The sequence below is a fragment of the Rhinolophus sinicus genome, linkage group LG01 (genome assembly GCF_036562045.2).
Source record: "Rhinolophus sinicus isolate RSC01 linkage group LG01, ASM3656204v1, whole genome shotgun sequence".
Lineage (NCBI taxonomy): Eukaryota > Metazoa > Chordata > Mammalia > Chiroptera > Rhinolophidae > Rhinolophus > Rhinolophus sinicus.
This window is the reverse complement of record NC_133751.1, coordinates 147,090,857-147,116,952: the sequence shown is the minus strand read 5'-3', so window position 1 is coordinate 147,116,952 and position 26,096 is coordinate 147,090,857. Positions and strand designations below refer to the sequence as shown.

General features: G+C 33.4%; 1 protein-coding gene across 30 annotated transcripts in view; it reads left to right on the top strand.

Moving 5' to 3' along the window:
* BAZ2B (bromodomain adjacent to zinc finger domain 2B) overlaps positions 1 to 26,096 on the top strand; it is a 240,557-nt gene that overhangs the window by 138,176 nt on the left and 76,285 nt on the right. For 12 of the 30 annotated variants that reach the window (XM_019727241.2, XM_074336916.1, XM_074336911.1 and 9 more), the window contains 10 exons: positions 1,319 to 1,507; positions 5,957 to 6,124; positions 7,108 to 7,301; positions 11,917 to 12,117; positions 12,452 to 12,847; positions 15,288 to 15,894; positions 17,523 to 17,816; positions 18,994 to 19,054; positions 19,852 to 19,960; positions 20,228 to 20,329. In XM_019727241.2, the coding sequence (XP_019582800.2) occupies positions 1,319 to 1,507; positions 5,957 to 6,124; positions 7,108 to 7,301; positions 11,917 to 12,117; positions 12,452 to 12,847; positions 15,288 to 15,894; positions 17,523 to 17,816; positions 18,994 to 19,054; positions 19,852 to 19,960; positions 20,228 to 20,329 (2,321 nt within the window). The remainder of the gene's footprint in view (positions 1 to 1,318; positions 1,508 to 5,956; positions 6,125 to 7,107; positions 7,302 to 11,916; positions 12,118 to 12,451; positions 12,848 to 15,287; positions 15,895 to 17,522; positions 17,817 to 18,993; positions 19,055 to 19,851; positions 19,961 to 20,227; positions 20,330 to 26,096) is intronic. The other 18 variants (XM_074336965.1, XM_074336939.1, XM_074336961.1 and 15 more) reach the window with 7 other exon arrangements.

The following is a 26,096-nucleotide window of genomic DNA, read 5'->3' as shown; positions in this document are numbered from 1 at the left end:
GCTTTACTATAGTGGGACCTCGACCCTCAGTGGTAACTTTTAACCTTATAGGCTGATATGAGACATACTTGTGACTTGGTGCAGTTTATTTAGATCTTAATATTTCAATAAAAATGTAGTGTTATTTCAGTAAAGAATATAGTCTTTCAGGGCGTACTCTGACCTTTTGATGGCTTTCCTTTAGTTTTCAGGGAACGAAAACAAAGAGGAATGATTTCTGTTGATAACTGAATGATAAAAAGCATAGTTATTTTTAACTTACATTTTTAAATTTACTTCAAACATGTTGTGTTAAAACTAATTAAATTGCAATGCACAGTCAGGTCTGATACAAACAGGAGGTAATAAGGAAGGCTTTTCTTATTTTCACACGGAGCACAATGCCTTTCACAGGGTAAATTCTTAAGATAGCCTGGAGTGTGGGGTTGGATATTCTTTGTATGATATTAATAGTATCAAGCTAGGGAAACGTAATTATTTCCTGGAAATAAAAGAAAGATTAACAAGTATTAACAAGTTTTCTGCCAAATCCCTACATAGTATGAAAAACAAGTCATGTTTTTGATTGTATAACACTCCTTCCTGGAGTTGTGATAACTCAGTACTAGATTCTCTTTAGAGTAAAAGTGGAGGTTGAAAAGTCACACATTTGAATTGAATATGATCTATCACCAAGTTAAAAATGATTTTTATATTGATAACCTGCCTTCGGTGCAAAAATATCTTAATAAGCTTATTTAGTAAATCTTTATGTTGTCCTATCCATTGCTTTATTAGGCTAGAATACAATCCCCTTTTGGGATCAACTCTCCTCATCTAAGAGGTACTGAATAGAGAACATAGCTTCTCTTCTGGCGCATGGAAACTGGAAACTGCCTAGAGTGTATGATAATTTGAGCAATGACTGGGTGACAGGTTCTGGACCTATTTCATTGGTTTTCAACCTTAATAAGATGTTTTTGTTTTCCTTCTCATGAGTAAAATTTTTTTGATAATACATTGATGTTTTAACAGAAAGTTTGCCTCACTTCTGTAGGTCAAAGTGTATATAATTAGTGGAAATTATTTACTTAAAACATCATTTCTAAAATCTCAAATAAGTTTATACCATTTGTTTTAACTATGCGCATCAGAGTACTTTCATGTTTCTAGAAACATTTTATTCTGTAGGGTTTGAAGAGTAGAAATGCAAAAGAAAGTGTAAAATAAAAATTTAGTAGATAAATGATAAATTTTAACAAATTTATGAATGCTGAAATCAGATAAATCTCACCTGTGTTTATAGTACAACTTTTAAGTGTGTTCTTTTCCCTCCCAGGACATTTATTCAGAGCAGCTGGGGATCAACCGTTTAACCTGTCCACAGTGTCGAGTGCCTTCCCAATGGCCAGCCACCCAGTCTTTGGTCTACATTCAGCCAGCTCAGGGCATTCAGAATTTGGTGGTTTGGGGACACTTGGTACACCCACAGCCTTAGCCGTACATCCCCAACTAGCATCTTTTCCAGGTAAACATCTCTTACAAACAGTGTTCAAGGAAAGGAGGAAAGCTTGAAAAATGTTCAAGCAGTAATTTGTTTATTAAATTGAACAAAAAGAACAGTCTAATGTCCTGGTATATTAAAACTTCTTGTGGAAGAATTTGCTCAATCCTATTTTATCATGTGCAAAAAACTCCACACTATGTGTGCTACATGGCATTGCAATTAATTAGGTATTCAAATGTTTAGCTAAAAAAATAGGCATCTGCAACAAAAGTGAATAATTCGGCCAAGTTTTTCTTGTGCTTTTTATTGAAGTGTGATATGCAGAAATGTTTATGTATTGTAAGTGTAGAGTTTGGTTTTTTCAGCTTTATTTATTTTAAAAATCGCATAACCTTACAATAGAAAACTAAAGGCCAGTTCTTACATTAACATCTCTATACTTTTATTTTGAGTTCTCATTTCTCTGCAGTTGGTAAGGACGATGAGCTTGGCTCTTAAATTTCCATAGTTTTCCATGTTCAATCAAAACAACTTATATTTGCACTACTTACATTGCAGGAAGACAAAAACTATCCCAAATTCTATAGATTGTGAGAATTCAGGAGTTCAGTAAAACAACAATTAAAGCTTAACTTACACATACAATCTACAATTTGTCATGTTATATTATTTTAAAAGTCTAAAATTTAAGTGTTTCCAGTGATTAATTTTACTTTAATAAATTTTAGTAAGGGGTGTTTAAAAATTAGAGCATAATTCTAGACACAAATAAACCTTGAATTTAAATTTGGCTTTGCTACATTTTAGCTGTGTGACCTTGAAGAAGTCGTCTGACATCTCAGCCTCAGTATTCTCATCTGTAAAATGAGGATAATAATAATAATAATACTTCCTGACTCTTAGGATTCTTGTGAAGATTAAAGGAGATAAGCCATGTTTCAGTGCTGAATGCGGTGTTTGGCATACATAATTAGTACCTGTAATTATTTTCTCTTTCCCACTTTAATCGTTAATAAATTGCCAAGTGCTCTCTCTCTCTCTCTCTATATATATATATATATATATATATATATATATATATATATATATATATATATATATATATATATATATATATATATATATATATATATATATATATATATATTTGTACACATACACACATACATATATATAATGGGAAGATGGTTAAATGTGTATTTCAAGTACTATTTCTTGAGTCGTATTATTCCTTTAGTTCAGTCTAGAAGAGAGGAGGGGTAGTATGACTAAAAAGTTAAAATAAATTCTTAAACTAAGTCTTATCATTTGCTTTAAAAATACTAATAGAAATTTAATTCAGTCAGTTTCTAGCATAGTTGTTTAACAAGATCAGCATTCAATAGATATTTGCTGAAATACAGGATTGCTGAATAAAAATCAAAACAGGTAATATTAATATAGTTACTGATATCTTAAAATTGTTTTATCTTGTCATAGTTTATTATAGATAGTATTGCTTTTGAGCTTTCTTGGCCACAGTGTAATTACCGCATCATTACCTTCTGCACTGGAATGATGGTTAACAAGTACATAGGATTCTTCATCTGGTCTTCAATAATGTTGACGCTACCACTGTATTATAAAAAATTTAATAATTCCCCTAGCATGCATAAACTTCACTCATTCATTTATTGTACAAACTTCTTTGAGCATTTACTATGTTCTGTGTACTAGGCCAGGCACTGAGAAATATACTAGCATAATATATGCTTATAGTTTTTAGGAGATGGATAAGCAATTACAAGACAGAGTCTTTCGTGGTAAAAGTATGCCTATAGAAGCATACTTTTTTGCCAAATGCCTAGTTTTAGAGGACTCATTTAATTAAGTTGTAGATTTGGTATAACAAATTGAATTTAAATTCCCTGTAGTTGACTTGGGTTAAAAGGGTAACCAACATGCCAGAGTTTTGAAATCATCAAATAAATGAATGAATGAATGAATGAATAAATAAAGACACACAAGGAAGAAATTACTAGGAATTTTAAATGAGGAAGAATTTATTTTTAAATTGTATGCACTTCTAAATTACTTTGCACTTCAGATGATTAAATTGGCAGATGCAAAATTATTTAATGCTTATTAGTATAATAAAATTATTTTTATTTCATATTGAAATAGTGTTTCATGGTAATTTCTTTTAAAATACATATAATTTTTAGTCATTAATTTTTTATGTTGTATTTCCATGAATTTTGTGAAGTATCTGGCTCAATCAAGTATGAAAGATTTTCAAATTCTGCTATATCTTCTAGGTTCCAATTGAGATTCAGTATAGCCTCTTAAATATTAGGATTTTTCAGCTAAGTATGATTAATTTTGCTTCTGTGCTGTAAACCTCCTTTGAATACATTTAGAAATTCATGTGCTGGTTTATGGAATCTTTATTTTGTATACATCACGATCTAAACTAGCTAGTTTATGAGTGAGTACATTTTTTTAAATTTTCTTCAATTTAGAAGATAAACTTTCATTTAACAAAAATTATATTATTTCCTGTGAAATATTAGACATTTGTAAAGTTTGTAGTCAGAGCCCTACCATTTTAATCTTTTTATCAATTGATGTTATTTACTTGTTTTTTCACTTGTGATATCAGCTTATTAATTACACACATTTTCCAATTGTTTTTTTCTAGTCTGTACTGTGTCCTTATTTACCATTGACAATGTACTTATTTACCAGAAGTACATGTTTATGTTTTTTCTGAGTTTATGTCTAAAGTATTTGAATGTTACTACACTTTGATTACCTTACCAATTTGTTGGTTATTTACAAAGTGTATACATTCAACTGTAATGCTTTAATTATGAACTCTGTATTGAATAATACAAATATCTTTGGAAAACCTCAGTCCCTTTTTGTCAGCTATATGGCACCTAGTTTTCAAGCCTATAAATAACAATAGATTCCAACTGTGCTGATACAAGCCCCAAATACGCAGTTTTCCTTCCTATCTAAATACACTTTTTTCATCTAAACAGTGGATAAATGATTAATGCTTTTGTATAGTTATTCTTGGTTGAGTTCCCATCATTCAGGCACTGCTGATACGCTTTGGTGTCATTTCACTAGCAGTGCCTCCCTGCCATGCAAAAGAATAGCTTTTGCAGTTTCCTGCATATACTGTTCTTCAGACCTTTCAGAATGGCAGCTACCATGAACATTTTTTTTAAAACAAACAAACAGATTTTGCCATTAGATAGTGAAGATGCACATTATTTTACATCCTATTTTTAATGGAAAGTGATATTCCTCGGAAAGCTTAAAGATCATATAAAGCAGTATACTGACAGTATCGATTTTTTTCCATGCTATATTATCAGGGTTTATTTCCCTCTAATTTCCTTATGATTGTTACAATCAATGAAAAAAATATAGCATATCTCTTGGAAGATTAGCCTCAAAGGTAATAACTAATTTGGTAATATAGCAGGTTAACCAGCTGGAAAGATTGTTTTTGAGATTTTAGATGGGGCAATACAAGACTTTCTTTTGGATTATTTCAAATCTTTTCTTAATCTTCACCCTTCCTTGAAAAATGTATTCTATAAAATTTGGCATCTCTCCTTTTCTAAAAGTTTTAACTGAGAGCCACTGTTTGAATATCTAAATTGCTTTAGGTGATTTTCTACCATTTCGTCATTTTACGTTGATAAAACAATCATTGTTATAATTTATGAGAGGACATATAATCAAAATTCAAGCTTTTCTCATTAATTCCAAAGGGAGAAACTTTATAAATCTTCTATATTTTACTATGAGTTGTTTTGGAAATCTTCTTTGAGCACTTTTCATTCTTAGTCCAAGAAAAAGAAAAAAAAAGGATTTCTGGTTTTGCTGTCTTTATGTTTTTGTTTGACTATAGAATGTTTTCTTCCATAGATGCATTTGAGTTATATGGGATTACAGTAGTCTTTGTATTATTATTTCAACAGCCCGATTTATCAGAGCCAGATTTATATTGCATGTAATTGGAGGAAATTCTTATCTTTGGTTGTAGATGGTAACCTTAAATTCTAAGGTTTTAAAACAGATTTGTATAGTCTTAAATATTTTGTTTCTTTCCTATTTTAGAAAGTGATGGTATAAGTCATCAAAGAGTGAAATAATTCTTTAATATTCCAAGTTTTACATTTTGTTTTTAAAACCATAGGCTACCTTTATTCTTCATGACCTTGAACTCAAGAAAGCTGCCTAGTGAAAACCCTTGGTTGCTATCTTAATGAGTGGAGTGATGAGTGTATGACTCTTAATTAGCCATCTTACAGTTAGAAAGATGATCAGAACTATGTGTAATTCAGCAATTCTGTTCCAAGATGAAACTTTAAATATTTTTTCAGGAGTGAAAATCTAAAAAGCATTGTTAGATTCACTAGAAAGTTAATTCAAATATTTTTGCTTGTTTGTTTGGTGTTTGGTTTTGAGGTGCGGAATGGTGGCGAACAACAGATGTTCATACTCGAACAGGGGCAACCTTCTTTCCACAATTACTGGGAATTCCACCACTGTTTGCTCCTCCAGCCCAGAATCATGATTCTTCTTCATTCCATTCAAGGACTTCAGGAAAAAGTAATAGAAATGGCCCTGAAAAAGGTATCCATATTAACTTATTACAAATCCTCCTTTCCCATACCTATTTTGAGTAGAGTTGAAGTTGAGTAACATTTATGTAGCATTGTACTCTAGACACTTTCACATGGTCCTGTTTTATCCTTGTAATAACTCTTTGAGATTGGAAGTATTCTCATTTTGCAACCAAGGTTAAATACCATTTAGTATTTTTTTTGCAACTAAGGTTAAATAAATTATTCAAGGAAATACGGATTACATATTGGTGTAACATAGTCAGGATTTCAACCTAGGTCTTCTAACTCCCAACTCCACTGCTTTTTCCTGTGTTCTCATTACTTTTTATATAACCCAGTATAATATATTGTTTATTCTGTAATTAAGCATTCAATTCATTAAAAGTAATGTTCTAGTATACCTTTTTCTTTCAAATGGTCATCAATATTTCTGTAATTGATAACTATTATTAGAATATCATTTACAAATTCTAATAGCATTTTAGATGGCTTATTATTATCTTTTTTTCACTTGAATTACTCTTTTGGGGAGTATGCTCTGAAGGGAGAGTACTTGACTTTAATTATCTTTCTAAACATTTTTAAAAGTTGAAATAAAATTCACATAAATATAAAATTAACCATTTTAAGGTGAATAATTCAGTAGCATTTCATGCATTCACAGTTGTGTGCAACCAGTACCTTTATCTAATTTCAAAACATTTTCCTCACCCCAAAAGGAAACCCCATACTTGTTAACTAGTTTCTCCCCATTCTTACCTCCCCCAGCCCCTGGCAACCACTCGGTAGTGCTCTATCTCTGTGGATTTACCTATGGTGACTACAGTATCTCAGATGGAATCATACAATATGGTCCCTTTTGTGTCTGGTGTGTTTCACTTAGCATAATATTTTCGAGATGATTCACATTGTAGCACGTATCAGTACTTCATTCTTTTATATTGCTCAATAATATTCTATTGTATGAAAATGTTTATTTTTGTTTTCAAGGTGTAAATGGGTCAATAAATGGAAATAGTACATCATCTGTATCTGGTATCAACACATCAGTACTATCCACTACTGCTTCAAGTTCCGTGGGACAAACTAAAAGTATAAGCTCAGGTGGAGGAAATCGAAAATGTAATCAGGAACAAAACAAAAACCAGCCTTTGGATGCTAGAGCTGACAAAATCAAGGATAAGGTAAATTGTTCTTTCAAGGACAAACTTATAACAGATCTACATATAAGCATTCTAAAGGGCAAACTACCTGAATCTATGGAATAATTTTTTTGTGAATTACCCACTCCTATATTTGCAGATGTTTATTATTATTATGTGGTATTAATATTATGGATCTTGTAAAAGTAAAACTGTCGGCACCAGTAAATAACACAAATAGTAATAATAGCTAAGATCTCAGTACTTAACTACATACCACTCTGTGCTGATTACTTTGCACATAATATCTATTTTAATCCTACCCCCACCCATACTAAGATTAGTACTATTATTACAAATGGGGAAACAGAGCCCAAAATAGCTGGCCAGTAAGTGGCCAGGATTTGAAGTCAGGCAGATTGACTCCAGAGTCCGTGCTTTAGGAAAAGAAAAACAAAACAACATTAATGGAAAATTTCAAATATATGAAGTAGGCAGAATAGCATAACAATCCTGTGTACCCGTTATTCATGTTCAACGGTTATCACTTCATGGCCAGTTTTATTTTGTTATATCCCCTATGGTACAGGTTATTAATTTAATGCCTCTCAGTTCTAAATTCAGCCTTTTCTTTTTTGCCACTTGGCACAATGTTAGACCTTGCCAATACAGGATCCTGGAGAAACACTAGAAGAGGAAGGGGTTTCTGTTCCTGTTTCCGGTCTCTTCTTGCGCTTATGCTGTGGCTGCCATTGGTGGCTTCCTTGCCAATTGGCTGCTTTTCTGCAGTCGTGACTCAGTCAGGCACACCACCCAGTGAATTTCACTGGCATCCCAGTGAGCAACTTACTACAGTAATTCCCCCTTATCCACTCATGGTTTTGCTTTCTGCAGTTTTAGTTGCTTGTAGTCAACTGCCATTTGAAAATATTAAATGGAAAATTCCAGAAATAAACAATTCATTAGTTTTAAATCGTGTGCCTTCTGAGTAGCGTGGTGAAATCTTGCCCTGTCCCACTTCATCCTTCCCAGGACGTGAATCGTTCCTGTGTCCAGCGTCTCCACACTGTACATGCCACCTGCCTGTTAATCACTTAGTAGCCCTCTTGGTTATCAGATCGACCGTTAGGATATCGCAGTGCTTGTGTTCAACTTACCCTTGTTTTACTTGATAATGGTCCCAAAGCGCAAGAGTGGTGATGCCGATAATTTGGATATGCCAAAGAGAAGCTGTAAAGTACTTCCTTTAAGTGAAAAGGTGAAAGTTCTTGACTCAATAAGAAACGAAAAGCCATCATATTCTGAGGTTGCTAAGAGCTACAGTAAAATGAATCTTTTATCCATAAAAAAGGAAAAGGAAATTTGTGCTACTTTTGCTGTCGGTCACACCTCAAACTGCAGAAGTTTCGGCCACTGTGCATGATGAAGTGATTAGTTAAGATGAAAAGACATGAACAGAAAACATGTTCTGATGTCATCAATTTTTCCTTGTCCTTCTTCAGGACAGCATCAAAGCTCCATATGTTTTCCAGGATCAATGGAATAAGTAAAGATTTTTTTCCTCTATTGCCCAGTGTATTTCATAGAAATATTTCCTCTAGAGGTTGCTGTTCTCTTCTCAACAGAAGATTGGTGTTTTCCAAAATATGGCAAGACACAGGAGGGTCTGAGGAAGCTCACCTGGTAAAGCCAACAAGCCTCACTGTACCATCACCAAGATTCAACAGGACCGTACTGAGGCCCCAGGATCAACATTCCCTTTCTTCCTCAAGCCGCCCCACTGAGCGCTCCGCAAATATGCTGAGAGATTCTTGGTCATTTCCCTCCAGGGACACAGGTTTCAGGGTCACACTCTCCACTGCTGCTCTTCAAGTTCTCTTTGCTCTTGTTCCTTCGGATTTGTTTCAAAGGCATTCCCATCAGTGTGAGCTCTGAGGGCCTGTCTGCGCTGCTGCCAGACACATTCCTTACTCCCTTAGTGTTTTGAAACAAATCCCAGACATAATATCATCGGACATATTTCTATATTTCTAAAAGTTAAATGTCCATGTTTTTAAGCTTTACACCATCCTCCATGTTGGAAGTAGTGCTGCAATAACACAGTAAAGTCTAAATGCTCCAGTACCTCCAAATTGTACAAGGCGCATCGAGTGAGACTTTTCTTGTCCTCAGGTCTAATAAGGAATCTACACTTACATTCTGAAGCAGAATTAGTGCTATTAAAAGAAAAACGACTTTTGGTAGTGGATAGTAAAAACTGACAGAGGCATCTCTTTAATGATATAAAGAGAGATTCTGAGGTAGCGTGGTAGTGTTTATACATCTCATAGAAACAGCACTAGAGAGAGATTGGCTGTCAAAGTGAGGGATACTAGAATGTGGGACGCAGAAGAAGACCACCTTTGCCTCATACACGGTCTGGCATGAATTTGTGGTCGTTGGTTGTTTAAGTAAAACAGAGATGAAGGGCATTGGTACTAAAAAGGAAAATCCTATACTTTCATAGTCAGTATTTTCCGTTTTAAAAGCTTTTTAAAAATTGCTTCATCAGCCCTTTTCATGTGTAGTTTGAAGAAATGTTCTTCAGCTAATGTTGATAATCCCTTCTGAGAGGCACAATTACATATCTGCATACTGCTCATTGGAAATCCCTGATTAAGTCCAATTCCCTCATTTAGTCTGCATGTATATTTAGAATAAATACAGATAATTTAAATTAAACAAGGTCACAAACTGAAATACACAAACATACAGCCTGTTGAGGAAAAATAAAATAAAACAATTCAAGGTTGAATACGTTCTATTCCTGCTGCCATACAAATTATTGTTACCACAGCAGCCAAAATAGTCTTTCTAAAACATAAATTTTTTTTCTTTATGGTTTTAAAATATCACGTGGTCGCACTCCCTCCATGGCTTCCCTGTCTCACTCAGGCTAAAATCCTTCGCCCGGCCTCCCAAGCCCTGTAGGCTCTGGCCCTCCTGATCCCTGCAGCCTCATTTCCTACGGCTTTCTCCCATGTTCCTTGGGCCGTAGCTGGTCTAGCTGACTTCTCCATTCTTTGAACACATCCAACTTGTTTCCTTTGCTGTTTCCCGTGTCTTGAAACTCTCTTCTCCTCTATCTTTAGGTGACTGGCTCTTGTCCTCCATTAAGGTCCCAGCTCAGAAAGGTCTTACCTGATAAAACATCTAAATAAATCTTTACCTCACCCCACCGCCAACACACACTGTTTATCCAGTTATCCTGTTTTAGTCGTGGTCTTTATCACTACAAACACTTATTTATATTGTTTGCTGATTCTCTTCACTCTGTTCCCACTAGGCAGAGCTGCCGTCTTTTGTCACATGCTTGTATCCCTAGAGACTGGAGCAGCTATGCCTGGTACATAATAGCCTTGAATACGTGTTTGCTTTGTTATTGGAAGAAATAAGTATCCAGTGAAATGAAAGTTCAAGGAGAGGGTTCTGAAAGGCTTTCCCAGATTGGATGGGGGAGGGGAGTAGATTAATAAGCTCTTTGATCATTTTTTGATGAACCTAAGAAGACTCATTTTTAAAATGTTTAAATGACAGAAAATAGACATACTACCTAATTATGTCTGAATATAAAAGAACTACCTACCTACCTACACACACACAAACACACACACACACACACATACACACACAAATAGGGACTAAGGAGATGAAATTGGTGAAACTGAAACTCATTTTTCTCTTTTTTTTCTCATATTTGGATTAGTCTACTCACATCTATTTTTTCTTTCATGGGGTCTAAAGTAGTTACCTTATAAAGCACAAACTCTGCACACTGTCAGCGTATACTCTGCAAAACCACCTGCCTCAGACTCACGTGAAGTGCTTGTTGACGCAGATCCCTGTGCCCAGTTTGGATCAGGACCCAGGGGTCTGCTGCTTGCGGCAAGTTCTGCAAATGAATATCTCACACCATAAACCTTTGGAACCTGCACCTCTACACCCACTCTTGGGGTGGGCCCCGTTTCTCATGCCATCTTTAAAAAAAAAAACTACAGAGTTTTTTTTTTAAAGATGACCCTAATGAAAGCAGCTTATAAATCTGTTGCTACCCATCTTATCTTTTCTATAGTACTTACTACTGTATGGAATTATTTGCTTTTATGTTAATCATCTGTCTACTGTACCACCACCACCACCACCATGTAAGTTTCTTGAAGGCAAGGACTTTGTCTTTGACAGCACTGTAGTCCCTCCCCTAGAAAGGTGTGTTTGGCATGTTATATGTGAATATTTGGCTGCTGACTCGCTATCTGCATCAAGAAAGAAGACTAAAGCTAAATATAGAAATTCAATATATGTGATCCATATCATAATTGGAATTATTATTTTGTAAATTAGTCTTTGTGTTTTGTTATATTGATGTTTTGTAATACTGATGTTTCCAATACTCTGTACATGACAGAGCTTGGACATTTTATCAGAGAGTTCCTGTCAGATAAGTTAATTTGATCAGTTTGTTGAATAATAACTTTACAGCATGTGACTATTTCCTTTTTCCTGAAATGACATTTTGAGATTGAAAATAATCATTTGAAAATGAAGAGAGCATACTTCGTACTGAAACTTGATTTTTTTCTAAAATTAAAGTCTTGCTGACAATCTTGTCTTTGTCCAGAAACCAAGGAAGAAAGCTGTGGAAAGTTCTAGCAACAGTGATAGTGATTCGGGCACGTCATCAGACACCTCCAGTGAAGGCATTAGTAGCAGTGATTCAGATGACCTAGAAGAAGATGAAGAAGAAGATCAAAGTATTGAAGAAAGTGAAGATGATGATTCTGATTCCGAGAGTGAAGCACAACATAAAAGTAACAACCAGGTATAAACAGTTCCCTTGGCAGTATCCACACATGATTCATATTTAGGGATTAACTGATTCATCGTGACTCTCGAAGTTTATAAAGTTTAAATTTAATTATTGCCTTTAGTTCTTTTGCAAAAGGAGGAAAAAGAGGAGATAGAGAATCATTTTTATAGAGACGTTTAGTATATGTCTTGTGAGCCTTACAGATCTATCATTATCTAATGATTAATGATAGATCTGTAAGTCTCACAAGGGACTTTTTAAAGTCCTCTTTTCCCCCAAATTTTACTGCTGGATGTCCTTTGTTTTAATAAATGGTAAGTAGTTGACTTTTAACTTTTATTTGCAGGTGCTATTACATGGTATTTCAGACCCAAAAGCAGATGGACAGAAAACAACTGAAAAAGCCCAGGAAAAAAGAATACACCAGCCATTACCTCTTGTGTCTGAATCCCAGACTCACTCATCATTCCAATCCCAGCAGAAGCAGCCTCAGGTTTTGTCACAGCAGCTTCCATTTATTTTCCAAAGCTCTCAGGCAAAGGAGGAATCTGTGAACAAACATACAAGTGTAATACAGTCTACGGGATTGGTGTCCAATGTGAAACCTTTATCTTTGGTAAACCAAGCCAAAAAGGAAACTTACATGAAACTCATAGTTCCTTCTCCTGACGTACTTAAAGCAGGGAATAAAAATACCTCTGAAGAATCTAGTCCTTTGACCAGTGAATTGCGATCCAAACGGGTGAGTTAAAATTATTTCTGGAAGGATTTTATTATTAGAAAAAGAGCTTTGATGTAATCCAACAATATGTAGTTTTAAATTAAATTGTATTCTTATTTTTATAATTTCTTTGTCAAATATGCACATCAGAAAACTAAATTTCTCTGATTTTATATTTCCATATGCATCTCCTTAACATAGTTTTGGCAACACAATCATGTCATTTCCCTGCTGGTTTAATGAGTTAGCAGTAAGGGGAGAAATATGTTTGAATAAGACATACTTGACAGTTACTTTTGTTTAAAATCAATGTCCTTTTTTTCTAATATCAATATATTCTTTTATAAAGAAATGAATTCTTAAGTTATTTACCTCTTTAAATTTAGCAATTTTAAGTGTAAAAATCCTTTAGAAAGATTCATTTTCCGTTGCTATTCTTTGTGAATTATATGAAATACAAAATATTTTGAGTATCTTTTATTTACACAAAACCAGAACCACTCATCAGAGAATTTTTTTTAATCTTTATTTTCTTGCTACTGATTTTATGTTACTGTGTAGTCTACATCCACATGTCCAGTAGAATTTTAGCAATTAAATAATCATTGCTTTTTTATTCTAGAACCAGCCCAGAGTAGAGAAAAAATACTGTGTTTGAACACATTGCCTGTCTTTAGGTTACAAAATTATCAGTAGGCCTTGTAAACCTTAGATAACACTGGTAGAGCACTTATTATTTGCCAGGCATTGTTTTAAGTGCTGAGTGTGCATTGACACATTTGTGTTACTAATGTTATGTTGACCACTAACAGATGATCATGTTGAGATACACAGAGCTTAAATAACTCCCAGGATCACACCGGTAGTCAGTGATGGAGCTAGAATTCAAACCTACATAGCGTGGTACTAAGAGTTCTTCTTAACCACTACAATATGCTGTCTTTCTTTCTCAACAAAGTCACAGTGTTCTAATCCACTGACTCTTATTTTACTGTGAAGACTTTAAGAATAGGGTTAAGAAAAAATAACTGGAACAAACTGGGCTTTTTTGAGACTCCAAATGAGTAATTCTCAACCCTAAGTATTCAATAAAGTCATATGGGAAATTTTAAAAAAGAAATATCACCTTAGAACAATTAAATAAGGATCTCTTGAGTTGAGACTAAGGTATTGCATATGTAAAAAGCTTCCCAGGTGATCTGTTGTGCAGCCAGATGTGAGAATCACTGATCTCAATGGAACGACCAATGGTGTCATAATATCATGCATGTGATGAGTTGTAATTCATTGTTCAATCACCAGGAGGTGTTGTAGTAGCATCACATTATTGACTCTCCATGAGTAAATGGAGCACGTTAAAAATTACATTTTGGGGGCTATTTTAATTGTTATTAGTATATATTCCACTCTCAGATAAATGAATTTACAGTCATATCAAGAAGTATTTGTATTATGAAAGGTTTCTTAATATTTTAAGAGTTTCTTAAGTGTTTCTTATTTAAAGAATTGTGTATGACTGTCTATTAGAAAATCACTTATTAAACACTTGCTTAATAAATGTAGCTAAGCTAGGCTTTCTCCACACGCAATCTTATATATCTTTACGAAACTCTGAGAGATAAAGAAACTAAGGCTCAGAGAGGTTAAGCCATTTACCAGCAACACATAATTCAAGAGCAGAAGTGTTTTAAACCAAGGTGAATGCTTCTGGCTGGAACAAACTTCTTGGGTTAGATTTTGAAGAATGAACAGGATTTCATCCGCGTAAAATTTGTAGGAGAAGAACATTTCATGTAGAGAAAATAGTTACAGCAAAATATGAAAGTGTTGAAAGTATGAAATAAACAGGGCATGACAAACAGTCCAGTTAGCCTAAAAAGGTATGTAAGTGCCAACTTGGAAAGTAATTTAAGTAAGTACTTAGGCTTTTTTATAAAGTTTGCAATGATAAAGGAGGCACTGAAGCCTTTGACCAAGGAGCTAATGTAACAAAATTAAACTTATGTAATAAAATTAAACTTATGTTAAGATGAAATTGGCATTGGTGTATAGCACCCGGTGAGAGTTGGCTAGGAAGAAATGATGATAAGCAATACCAATTTGAGCAATATTTTAATGAAAGAATCCAAAAGACAGTCATATGGCTGACTCGGAAAAAAGAAAAAAAGATGATTTCAGAGTTTCAGGCTTGGACTATTGAGGAAATAGGAGCAACAGTAAAGAGAGTGGGGACAGTCAGGAAACACATCTTAAGGGGGAAAGCCTAATTGTATTTTAAATATATTATGTTTAGCCAAGGTTTCAGCCACCAGCTAGTTATCACTTCCACTGCCTTTATTGCACCTGTATATCATTATTTAAAATCATTATTTAAGATACTGTTATCAGATACTGAAGGCAATTAAAAGTAATCTTTGTTCTCATGGTATATTGTTTTGTTTTTTAACTTACTTTTCAACAGGAACAATATAAACAGACATTCCCAGCACAGTTAAAGAAACAGGAGTCATCTAAGAGCCTGAAGAAGGTTATTGCAGCTTTGTCAAATCCAAAAGGAACCTCTAGTTCACCAGCACATCCAAAACAAACATTAGAAAACAACCACCCTAATCCATTCTTGACAAATGCACTTTTAGGTAATCACCAACCAAATGGAGTTATTCAAAGTGTCATTCAAGAAGCCCCTCTCGCGCTTACTACCAAAACTAAGATGCAGAGTAAGATTAATGAAAACATTGCTACTGCGAGTAGCACCCCTTTTTCCTCACCTGTAAACCTGAGTACAAGTGGAAGAAGGACCCCTGGCAATCAGACAACTGGAATGCCCTCAGCCTCTCCCATATTGCATAGTCAAGGGAAGGAAAAAGCAGCCAGCAATAATGTGAACACAGTGAAAGCCCAGCATCACACTCATCCTGCAAAATCATTAGTGGAACAGTTTAGAGGAACAGATTCTGACATTCCCAGCAGTAAAGATTCTGAAGATTCAAATGAGGATGAAGAGGAAGATGATGAGGAAGAAGATGAGGAGGATGATGAAGATGACGAATCTGACGACAGCCAATCAGGTTATTGTCTGTTTTAAAATTTGAGGTGTTTCTCTGACTGCTATGTGAGCCAAAACATTTGAAAGAGGTTCTTAATTCACAGACTTAAAAAAATCATGGTCATTCACTGTTTCGTACAGCTATGTGCGTTTCTGTAGTGAGCTGGTAAAATACAGGAGTAACTGAAATTGGAAATCCAAAGTGAAATTCTCAGCTTCGTTATTCATTTAACATTAAATAATAATAACTTTAAAGTGAATATAAATGACTCATGAATTAAGAAATAAATTCACGGATTTGCTTAATTTTCATTTAATTTAGGATCACTCATTTGTTCTTTTTTTCTTTTCTGCTACTTGTTAAAATGTGTCACTAGATATTTTGAACAAAAGTAAAATTGTAGCCACAGTCATTCAGAAAGTACTAAAAACCTAAATCTCTGTGAAAGTCTATTAGTAACACAGAATTTACTTAATAACATATAGAGTACCCCCTACTTTTATTTTGATACCCCTTTCTAGATTTGGTTGTTTTCTTTTATTCACTTCTTTTTGTTTTCCTCCCTTTAAGCCTCCTTCTTGTTCAACAGAGGATTGAAAACATAAAATTTAAGATAGCTTAAATTGTAAATACAAAGATGAAATACATATTGTAAAAGTTTTTGGGTTTGTTACTGGTCAGCCACAAATCCAATTGTAAATTTTCTAGCTGCCAATAAGAATAGGAAAATATAGTCAGTCATACAATTTAAATAAAGTGTGTATAAGGTAAAAACAACCTCCTCGGTCAAGGTAAGAACAACTTTTCCTGATAATATTTTTTCCTGGTATTCAACTTTGCATGATAGATAACAAATGTCAATATTAGCAAACTTTCAAAGACAACTTTTATAATGAACTGTAATGTAGGCCGGTAATACTACATGAAACACAATTCCACAAAAGCTGTCGTTCTGGGAACCGTTAAGACACAGTATAAATATCAGTCCTGTGTTGAACAAGTTTCATTCAGGAATAGACTGTACATATCTGAGAGACTGAATACATTTATAGGACTACATTGCTAGAACAAACTTTAATTATTAAGTCATTAAATTATCTCTTACAATTATTTCTGTAATTCTGATCTTTTGTGAAGCCTTAAATCTGCATAGAATAGCTAAAGCCAACAAAGCCAAGAATATCCTCCAGAAGTTTCTTTTATCTCAAAGTCCAGGTGAAAGGATGATGGTAGTTGCATTCTTCTCTTCCTCCTACTGAGCCTAGTGTACTTCGTACGCTTTTGGGATCTATTCTTTTCAATAGTCAATTATATTCCCTCTGTACTTTAGTTTCTCCATTATATTAAAAGTGATTTGAAGCTGCTAAGCAGAACTCATCATGTGAGTAGTGTCATATGAGAAGACCTGTTTTATGATTCAAGTTTTGAGTAAAATGGATACTATTAATGAAGTTTTGAGGATTTATAGCCTGCATACATTGTACTCAAATAGCTTGTAACAGTAATTTTTACAGTCACTCTTCAGGAAAGTTGCTCATATGAGTTCCCATTCACAGATGCTGATTCCTGAACTATTCCATCTAGATACAAATTGCAAACTGTTGGTGATTATCTAGTTATAATATACAAATGCTTCTTTTACTTCCCAGAATCAGATAGTAATTCAGAATCAGATACAGAAGGATCAGAAGATGATGATGATGATGATAAAGACCAAGATGAATCAGATAGTGATACTGAAGGAGAGAAAACTTCAATGAAACTGAATAAAACAACCTCCTCTGTCAAAAGCCCTTCCATCAGTCTCACAGCTCACTCAACACCTCGTAACCTCCACATAGCAAAAGCCCCAGGCTCTGCTTCTGCTGCTTTATGTTCTGAATCCCAGTCACCTGCTTTTCTTGGCACACCTTCTTCCACACTTACTTCAAGTCCACACTCTGGTACCTACACTTTATTTTTATTATTGTAAAGTAGAAGGCAAACCATAGCACGAACTCATTTATTCAGTGTTCTGAGGATGATCTCATTGGAATCAAGTGTTACGCATAGATTTTAGGTTGGCGACGAAAGGTCAGCATGTATTTTCGAAGGGTGTGACCCATTACCGTTTTTATTCTCTGTGCTTCCATTTTTAGAACCTGCATGATGACAACTCTTGATTTCAAATACATTCCTGCTTCCATGTTTAGTTTATGCTTCTAGAATTTAGTATTTGATGGACACTGTACTTTTTCTGTACTTTATAAAAATGAGCTCACTTGGTTACTTAAGATACAATTGTGTATCTGCCCCACACATAAGCCAGTGTCATTTACATCAGTGAGTGGCGTTATTATTCCATTAATGTACTACATCTTTTTTTTTATTTGACCTTTTAGAAACTTCTAGAGGTCTTCCTTACAAGTTTTTACATTAACATTCCAAAACTATTCTCTATTCTTATTTCAGTAGCTAAGAAAATATAGAGGTGAATAGTGAAATACTTTGTTGTTTACTTGTTGCGTTCTTTTCTTGGAAATTTCTGGTTTTGCTTTCATTTACCACAAGCCAGTATGATAGTTTACTAATTTAAAATGCATGTATATGCATTTGTGAAATTTAATTGTTGTCTATAAAAAATTTTACGTATAATCATAATCTGATTCCTTTGTACTTTAGGTTAGTAATTAAAAGACCTAGTAGTGTTTTTGACCATATAAACATAGATGTTATATTATTTTTAAATGTGTCAGCCAGCTGTTGAAATTTTTTAGTATCTTAAAACTAATTTTCAAAGAAAACAACTGTACATAGTTTTCTGAAACCTCTACTATTCTCCTACTTCTTTAGATATTTTTTAATAACAAAAAGTGAGAGGAAAGCTATATATTTTTACCTTCCATTGTACTCTCATTAGAAAGATCAGTTTTTTCTGTCATGTAGACCAAAGAAAAAAGAAATCCTCTACTTTATACAATGTGTTTTGTTGAAAGCCATCTAAAAATAATGTACAAGTTGCAGAAAAACACTAATCCAAGTCGTTAAGATATTTTATTAAAAGAAAAGTTTCAAACCTATCAAAAACTTGTCATCTGCGTAAACTAGTCTTTGATGTTAACTGGTTGAATTCTCTTGAAGGCACATCCAAAAGAAGAAGAGTAACAGATGAACGTGAGCTGCGTATTCCTTTGGAATATGGGTATGCTAAACAAGATTTCCCTTTTTGTTTCTCCCCCACATAGTATTTATGCATGTTTGATTTCTCATTTTCTACTATAAATAAAGAAGTGACTATAGTGCATTGCATTTATTAGAGCAGATGAGCTAGGAGAAAGGGCAAAGAAGTTAATATATCAGAAAACTGAAATTAAGGCTAACTGCTGTGTTTATGGCAGAGCTGGGACAGGATGCAGCCAGGTGGGAATGTGACTGAAAAAGTAGCAAGAGCAAGTCATTTGGCAAAATGCAAGGACACAGTTAAGAGTCTCAAGTTTTCCTGAAGATAGAATTAAAGAACAGGGAAAGCCGCTGTGGGTCAAACCGAGGGACTTGACCAGAGTTTGGCTGAAATGGTTTCATTCGAACTAAGAATTTCCATACTGGAAGTACATGATCCTCCAAAGCAGAAAACTAGGTTTACTTTACTCTTCTCACTTTAAGCTTTTCACATGTAAAAAAATCAGTACACGTTGACATGTTATTGAATATGTCTCAATACCCAAAGTATTACCAGTTATGATTTCTAAAAAAAATTAATGGAATTTAGTATTTGTAACTTGAGTCTTTGATTAATTGTTAGTTGAATGACTTAGCTAAAACTTGAAATAATTTTACTAGTAAATGTATCTGAGTCTTATAATCGGGGTTTATATTTGTTTCCTTAGAATTTTTTATGTTTTCTAAAGAGCATGTTTTCTTAACATGTTTTTTTATTTTTATTTTTTAGAAGTTTTCTTAAATTGAGTATGTTATAACCCTCATTTCTGTTATGTGTAGCTGGCAGAGAGAGACAAGAATAAGAAACTTTGGAGGGCGCCTTCAAGGAGAAGTAGCATATTATGCTCCATGTGGAAAGAAACTTAGGCAGTACCCTGAAGTAATAAAGGTACATACCTTTCACCAAATAACATACATTTGGTGCCTATTACGCATGCTTATGAAAAAAAGTGCACTCCTTTCTCAGATAAAGTTCCTTGATGCAAAATATTCTCTGTACGGGACTAATGTACTTAGCTTAAATCGATCTTCTGTAAAACCCATAGCCCCTTGATAGAATATGCAAAACATTAGTGTCCTGAAGATAGCTAGCTATACATCAAGGCTGGGTTGTAATTATTAAAACCTGAAGTGGAAAAATATGTGATTTTTTCAGTATCTCAGCAGAAATGGAATAATGGATATCTCAAGGGACAATTTCAGCTTCAGTGCAAAAATAAGAGTGGGTGACTTCTATGAAGCCAGAGATGGACCGCAGGTATCCACTTTTTAAAAAGTATAGTCTTTGAACCAAAAAGTAGTACCATAAACTGAATGAATTAAATTTCACTACACTCTGGAACATTGCCTTTTGTTAGTTAATTTGTATAGCTATACATATACCTTTGTGGTAAACACTCACAAGGCCTCAATTTGCTGTTACAGTAACAAGGAACTTTGATGTAATAGATCTTTTCAAATTTTTAAAGTAAACTTTTTGCTGTTTATTAATTCTGTCAATAATTTTAGTTTGTACAGGTATAAAAGTATCTGCATGTTCATGGGAAATATAGAAAAGCATTAATTTTCAGAAAGGTAAACAGGTTTTTAAAAATGAGTTTGAATAGGAAAAAGATGTTTAGAAATCAGACCCAAAGAGGACAAATGTGCCTTAGTTTTTTGGAAAGACCTTGTCATTTGATTATGCCATGCTACATGATCCATTTTCACAAGTTTGGTAATTTGGGGGAAGGGGGAGGATTTCCTTAATATTAGGTAAGTAAAATTTCTGCTTTTTGCAGAAATTGAATTTTTAAATTAATTTTACATACTACTGAAAATATCACCACAGCTCCCTTTGAGCTTGAGGGTTAAATGTACAACCTCGTTGATCAAAACAAAAAACCCACCACAGAGACCTCGTTGCCTATATTTTCCCTTTAATGTTTTGCCTTTGTTTCTTACTTGGATTCAGTTGCATATGCTTATTTTCACTTGAGTTTCCTCAACTGTATTGAAAAGTCCTAGTTGAGGAGTGAGAAGACCTTGATTCTTGCTAATCCATGAAATAGTTTTGTGAGATCAAACAACAAAATGATGCCCCCTTTACCCTTAATTTCTTTATCTGCAAAACAGAGACAATAATAATTTTACTTCTGTTTCATAGGATTATGGTGAAGTTAAAATGAGATTGTATGAATGAAAATGTTTCAAAAGATTAAAATGCTCAGCTGACTGAACTTGATATTTTCTTGATTGAACCTTTTCTTCCTTTTGGCCCATTATAACACAGAAAGATTTCTTTTCAATTAATATTTTCTGTTGTGCATAGGCAGACTTTTCAATCCTATCTTACCCTCTAATTTTATAGTTATAGAAATAGAAAAGACATTACTCATTCTGTAAGAGGTTTATTTTGAGAGCTCAAAGATTAAGGGAATTTTCTAAGGTCACACAGCCTCAACCAGGCAGAACATAAAGAAAGCTAGAGGTTTCTGACAATGTTCTTTTGCATTATTGTATGACCTGTTTTTTTCATTGTTGTCCATGACTTTTTAAGGAACAAGTTATATCCAGATCTACTTGTCTGTTTATTGGTAATTCTATAATGCCAAAATATATCTTTCTGAGGTTTAACTTTTTTATGGTAATATATTCGAGGATTTTTCTATTTTTCTTTCTATTTTTTAAACAAAAAAAAAAGTTTAACTTACACTAAATTGTCACCAAACAGATTCTCAGAATTTTAGAACCACAGCGTTATTTTACACACTCCATATATAGTGGATCAGTTGTTTAGTGACAAAGCATATTAGAAGGAAATAATAAGTTTACTTAAAAATTCTCATTTTTTAATCTTTTAGCTCGTGTTATCAAACCCTCACCTGTCTTATTTATGTCCAAGATATCTTTGTTTTTAAGATCAATACATTTTTGCTCTGAGAGGAAAGCTAATTGCTGTTCAATACATAAAGGATTTTTAGTTTTGTATTAGTTATAATTAGACATAATCTCTAAAGCCTCATTAGGCAGAGCAGAATATTCTTTGACATCCATTCACTTTTTATTAAACATAATCAGTGTTTTCCAAATGCATATTATCTTGTTGAGAGATAAAGTCCATTCAAGGAAATATGATGAATTACTAAATCCAGAATATGTTAAGCTGCCAACATTTCAGCAGACTGATAAGGGAAAATATTAGCAATTTTGAGAGCACTTCTCTCAGTTAAAGAGAAATTAGTTGTATTCTTTTTAGGGTACTTTTCAAGAACAACACTAAAGGTAAGTAATTAGAAAATGTTTAGAGGTGCATATAGTTGTAGAGCCATATACATTTCTATATATCGTATGATCAATAGGTATAAGCATATAGTTCATTAGAAATGTACATAATTATATAGTCTATGAAAATGAACAAAAAATATATATGTTTTGTTAAAGCAACTATGTTTAATAACTTTGGCCTAAATTTTATAGAAGATGTAAAATGTAATTTGGGACAAAGACACTGTTACCACGCAGTGATGATTTGTATGTGTTTGCAATATCTGCCTTTATACAAATTGTATAAATGGCACATGGCAACATATATATATAAACAAAACTATACATATTGAAAGACTGGAAGGAAATGTGTCAACATTTAATGATGGATGTAATGTTTGGTGGTACAATGGATCATTTTTCTTTCTAAGTTCTTGCATGTTTCATATTTTCTACAATTTGCTTGTATTACATATATAATATTGAAAACAGTTTCCTATTTATAAAAATAAATACTAATACCTCTTATAATTGAAGAAAGCTAATCATTCAGTTATCCAAATGCATGGAGATTGTATATAACGATTTTACATGTTACTGCTGCAGTTTTTCAAGCTTTCTATGTCGTTTTTGGGTGTTTGATAGCAAGTGCTGAATCTGCAGATTCATTAGTATTCTTAATCACTTGTAGCAAGACATTCGCAATGGAAAATATATTTTGTCCATTACATTTTTCTTTTTTCTCTTAAAACATATCAGAAAACCTTACCAATAATTAATTCTGTAACTTCTAACGTTGTTTAAGGCATTTCAAAAATTGTAACTATGGTATTTCAAAACTCTATGTTTTATAAATGAGATTTAGGAGATGATAATTTTTGCTAGAAGATAATATCTGCAGTATGAACCATCGTTATTTTGTATAAGTTAATCATTTTTTACTATATTTCTGAGCTTAAGGTAGAGATTATACATATCTTTATCAACAGCAAAAATTTATTGATGCTACAAACAAGTTAATTGGAAAGTATGAAAATAATATTACAAAGCCATCTCTCAAAGTTTGGAAGGGTGTATATTAGTAATGCATTCTGTTTAGTTTCATTGTTAAGTTGTGGAAAATGAACTTGCATGCAGTCATTTTTTCTTTTTAACCAATAAACAAAACCAACTACTTAAAAAAACTGTTGAAAATATTGACTACGTTTGTGTATAATACTGTAATTTTAGAGGTATGAGAGCTCATATTTACTGAAATTTAAGTAAATTTACCATTAACTACAGGACAACAATCTAATGATTATCCTTAAAAATAATAAAAAAAAAGAAGTCATTAATTCAAGTAAATAGATAAGTTTGACCCCAGAATTGGAGAGGGGGGCGGCTTTAATCCATTCATTATCAGTTTTAATTATTTCAGTCTATAAAGGTGGTAAGAGAGTTGTAGAATCAGCTGCCTGTCAGTATCTCTTGATACTTCGACTTCAAATACTTCCTACCAGCTTCTATAGAAACTGTGATTTTAAGGATGATAGATTTCAAGGAACAAAAATGAGCTGTAGTGCTCTTTATAAGTCCATGCTATACTGGCTGGCTACTTTCTAATGAAATTCTGTTAACTATCTTAGCCAGTTAAACCCCTTTGAGAAGAGCCTAAGATAAATAGATTTCTTACAGGCTTCTTCATTACATTATAAAGAACTTTTGAACCTAATTTTTATCATTGTTGTCATTTTCTTTTGTTTTTGAGTGTCAGAATAATAGAAAGAAAGGTTGAGCTAGACAGATTTTGGTAAATATAAAATAGTTATTTTCAATTAATGTAAATGTAAGTAAAAAGGTAAAAGATATTTATTAGGAATAGATGAGGCTTCAAAATAAATTGTTAATGACAAAGTTTATCTTGAAATATAGGATAATCTATGAAAATCACTTTTTTTGAATTGTAGAGATCAAAACTTTTAAGCATAAATAGAACAATTAAGCATATTTTTTTCAACCAGGAAGTTCACAAGCATAGAGTAATGATAATAACTGTGTTAAGGTTAAAAAAGCAAGGGACAGGAAAGATACAAAGAAGGAACAAGTTATAAGTGACTTAGAAAATGTTGGTTTCTCTATTTGAGAAGTATTTTAAGATTTGTTTTAGTGGCGTAAGGTTGTGAGAAATGAAAAATGTCTATAATCTTACTGAAAAGAGCCTTTTCTCTTAGTCATTTCATCAATGGATATTTGTGGCAAATACTTAATGTGCCAGGCATATTTTCCCCCAAATTTATTTTCCCTAAAGAACATTGCAAACACATTTCACTATAGAAATGAACTCGAAAGACTGGCTTTGAGGAAAAATTATGGTTCATACAGAAACTAAAGAGTACAAAAGAAATAGAAGGTAAGATCACTGGTGTAGAGGAGCTTATTGCCTGCGGAAGAAAAAACACTAAACAATGCTGTCCGGCTAAAATCAGGGTTTTGTTAATGAGGAATAAAGGAAGACTTCACAATAAAGCAGGCAACAAATGGTCTCTGGCAAGATTGCAATGCTGGTAATTATTTCAAATAAGAACAAAAGATTGGGAGTCAACAACCAGGGTTCTAATTCAACTCTGCTGTTAACTGTCACACCTAATGGAACAGCTGTGGGCACATAGGGGCTCTGAGAACATGAAAGATCACTACCAGAAATCTAAAAGTCTGGAAATTTATGTCACTAATCTGCCAGGTAGGATTTTTGCTGACTAGGCAAGGGCCTATACCAGGAGGCCAATGTTATACATCCAAGTGTGGATCTAAGAAGATATTTAAAAGTCATGACTCTTACGAGGTAACCTAGTGTAACTGGAAAGCATAGTCAACATTGTGGAAACCATTGTATCAAACCACATCTTTCTCAACTTTTTCATAGCTGACACCCACCTCTCAGCATAGAGTTTTGTTCATACTGTTTCACTTTCTTAAACTGCTATTGACTATCTATTAATAAGCTGTGATAACAGTAAATTAATAATACCTAATGTTGTAAAGTTTGTGGTTTATGAAGCTCTCACTGCTTACCTATGGCACCATAAAGTAGCTAAAAATAGACATAATACTATAATGAAGTAGATGTAAGGAAATCCAACAAAATTTTTATTTTTCTCATGATAGTAACTTAAATGTTTTTCTTAAAATATGAAATCTTAAGTTCTGTCAAAAATATTTGATGCCCTTGCTTTGCTTGTACTCTAAAATTTTTCTTAGATTTCTAGCAGGGTAATTCTGTATCTTGTGTTTGAAGAACTGAAGCCTGCTTTTCTAGGCCTTAATTCCCTCTTTTGTAATGTGAAGTATATATATTATAGGAGGTCTTTAAGATTAATTCCCTTTTAGGTATGACATTCTAAAAGTTTTAAAAAACTAATTATGAAGAAGTAAAGGACTCTAAAAGTATACTTTTAAAGGTAAAGGCAGTGAAAAAAATTAACTTTGTTTACTGCCATGGTTAAATTTACTGAAAATTATTTAGCCAAAAACTATTTGGTAAATGATCAGTTCACTGAATGATGACTAACAGACCTAAAATTGTCAAACCAAATACCTTAATCCAGATTTAAAATATTCACCACTGCTGTTTTCCTGGGATAGAATGAGTCCCAATCCAGAAAAACATGAGTGAATTGCATCTGTTCACTTACATAACATTGAGCCTTTGAGAAGAACTAGCCATCTCAAATGTTAACATGGGAAACTGACACTAAGTGGCCTGGGACTAAAAATCAACGGTGAAATTACTACAGCAA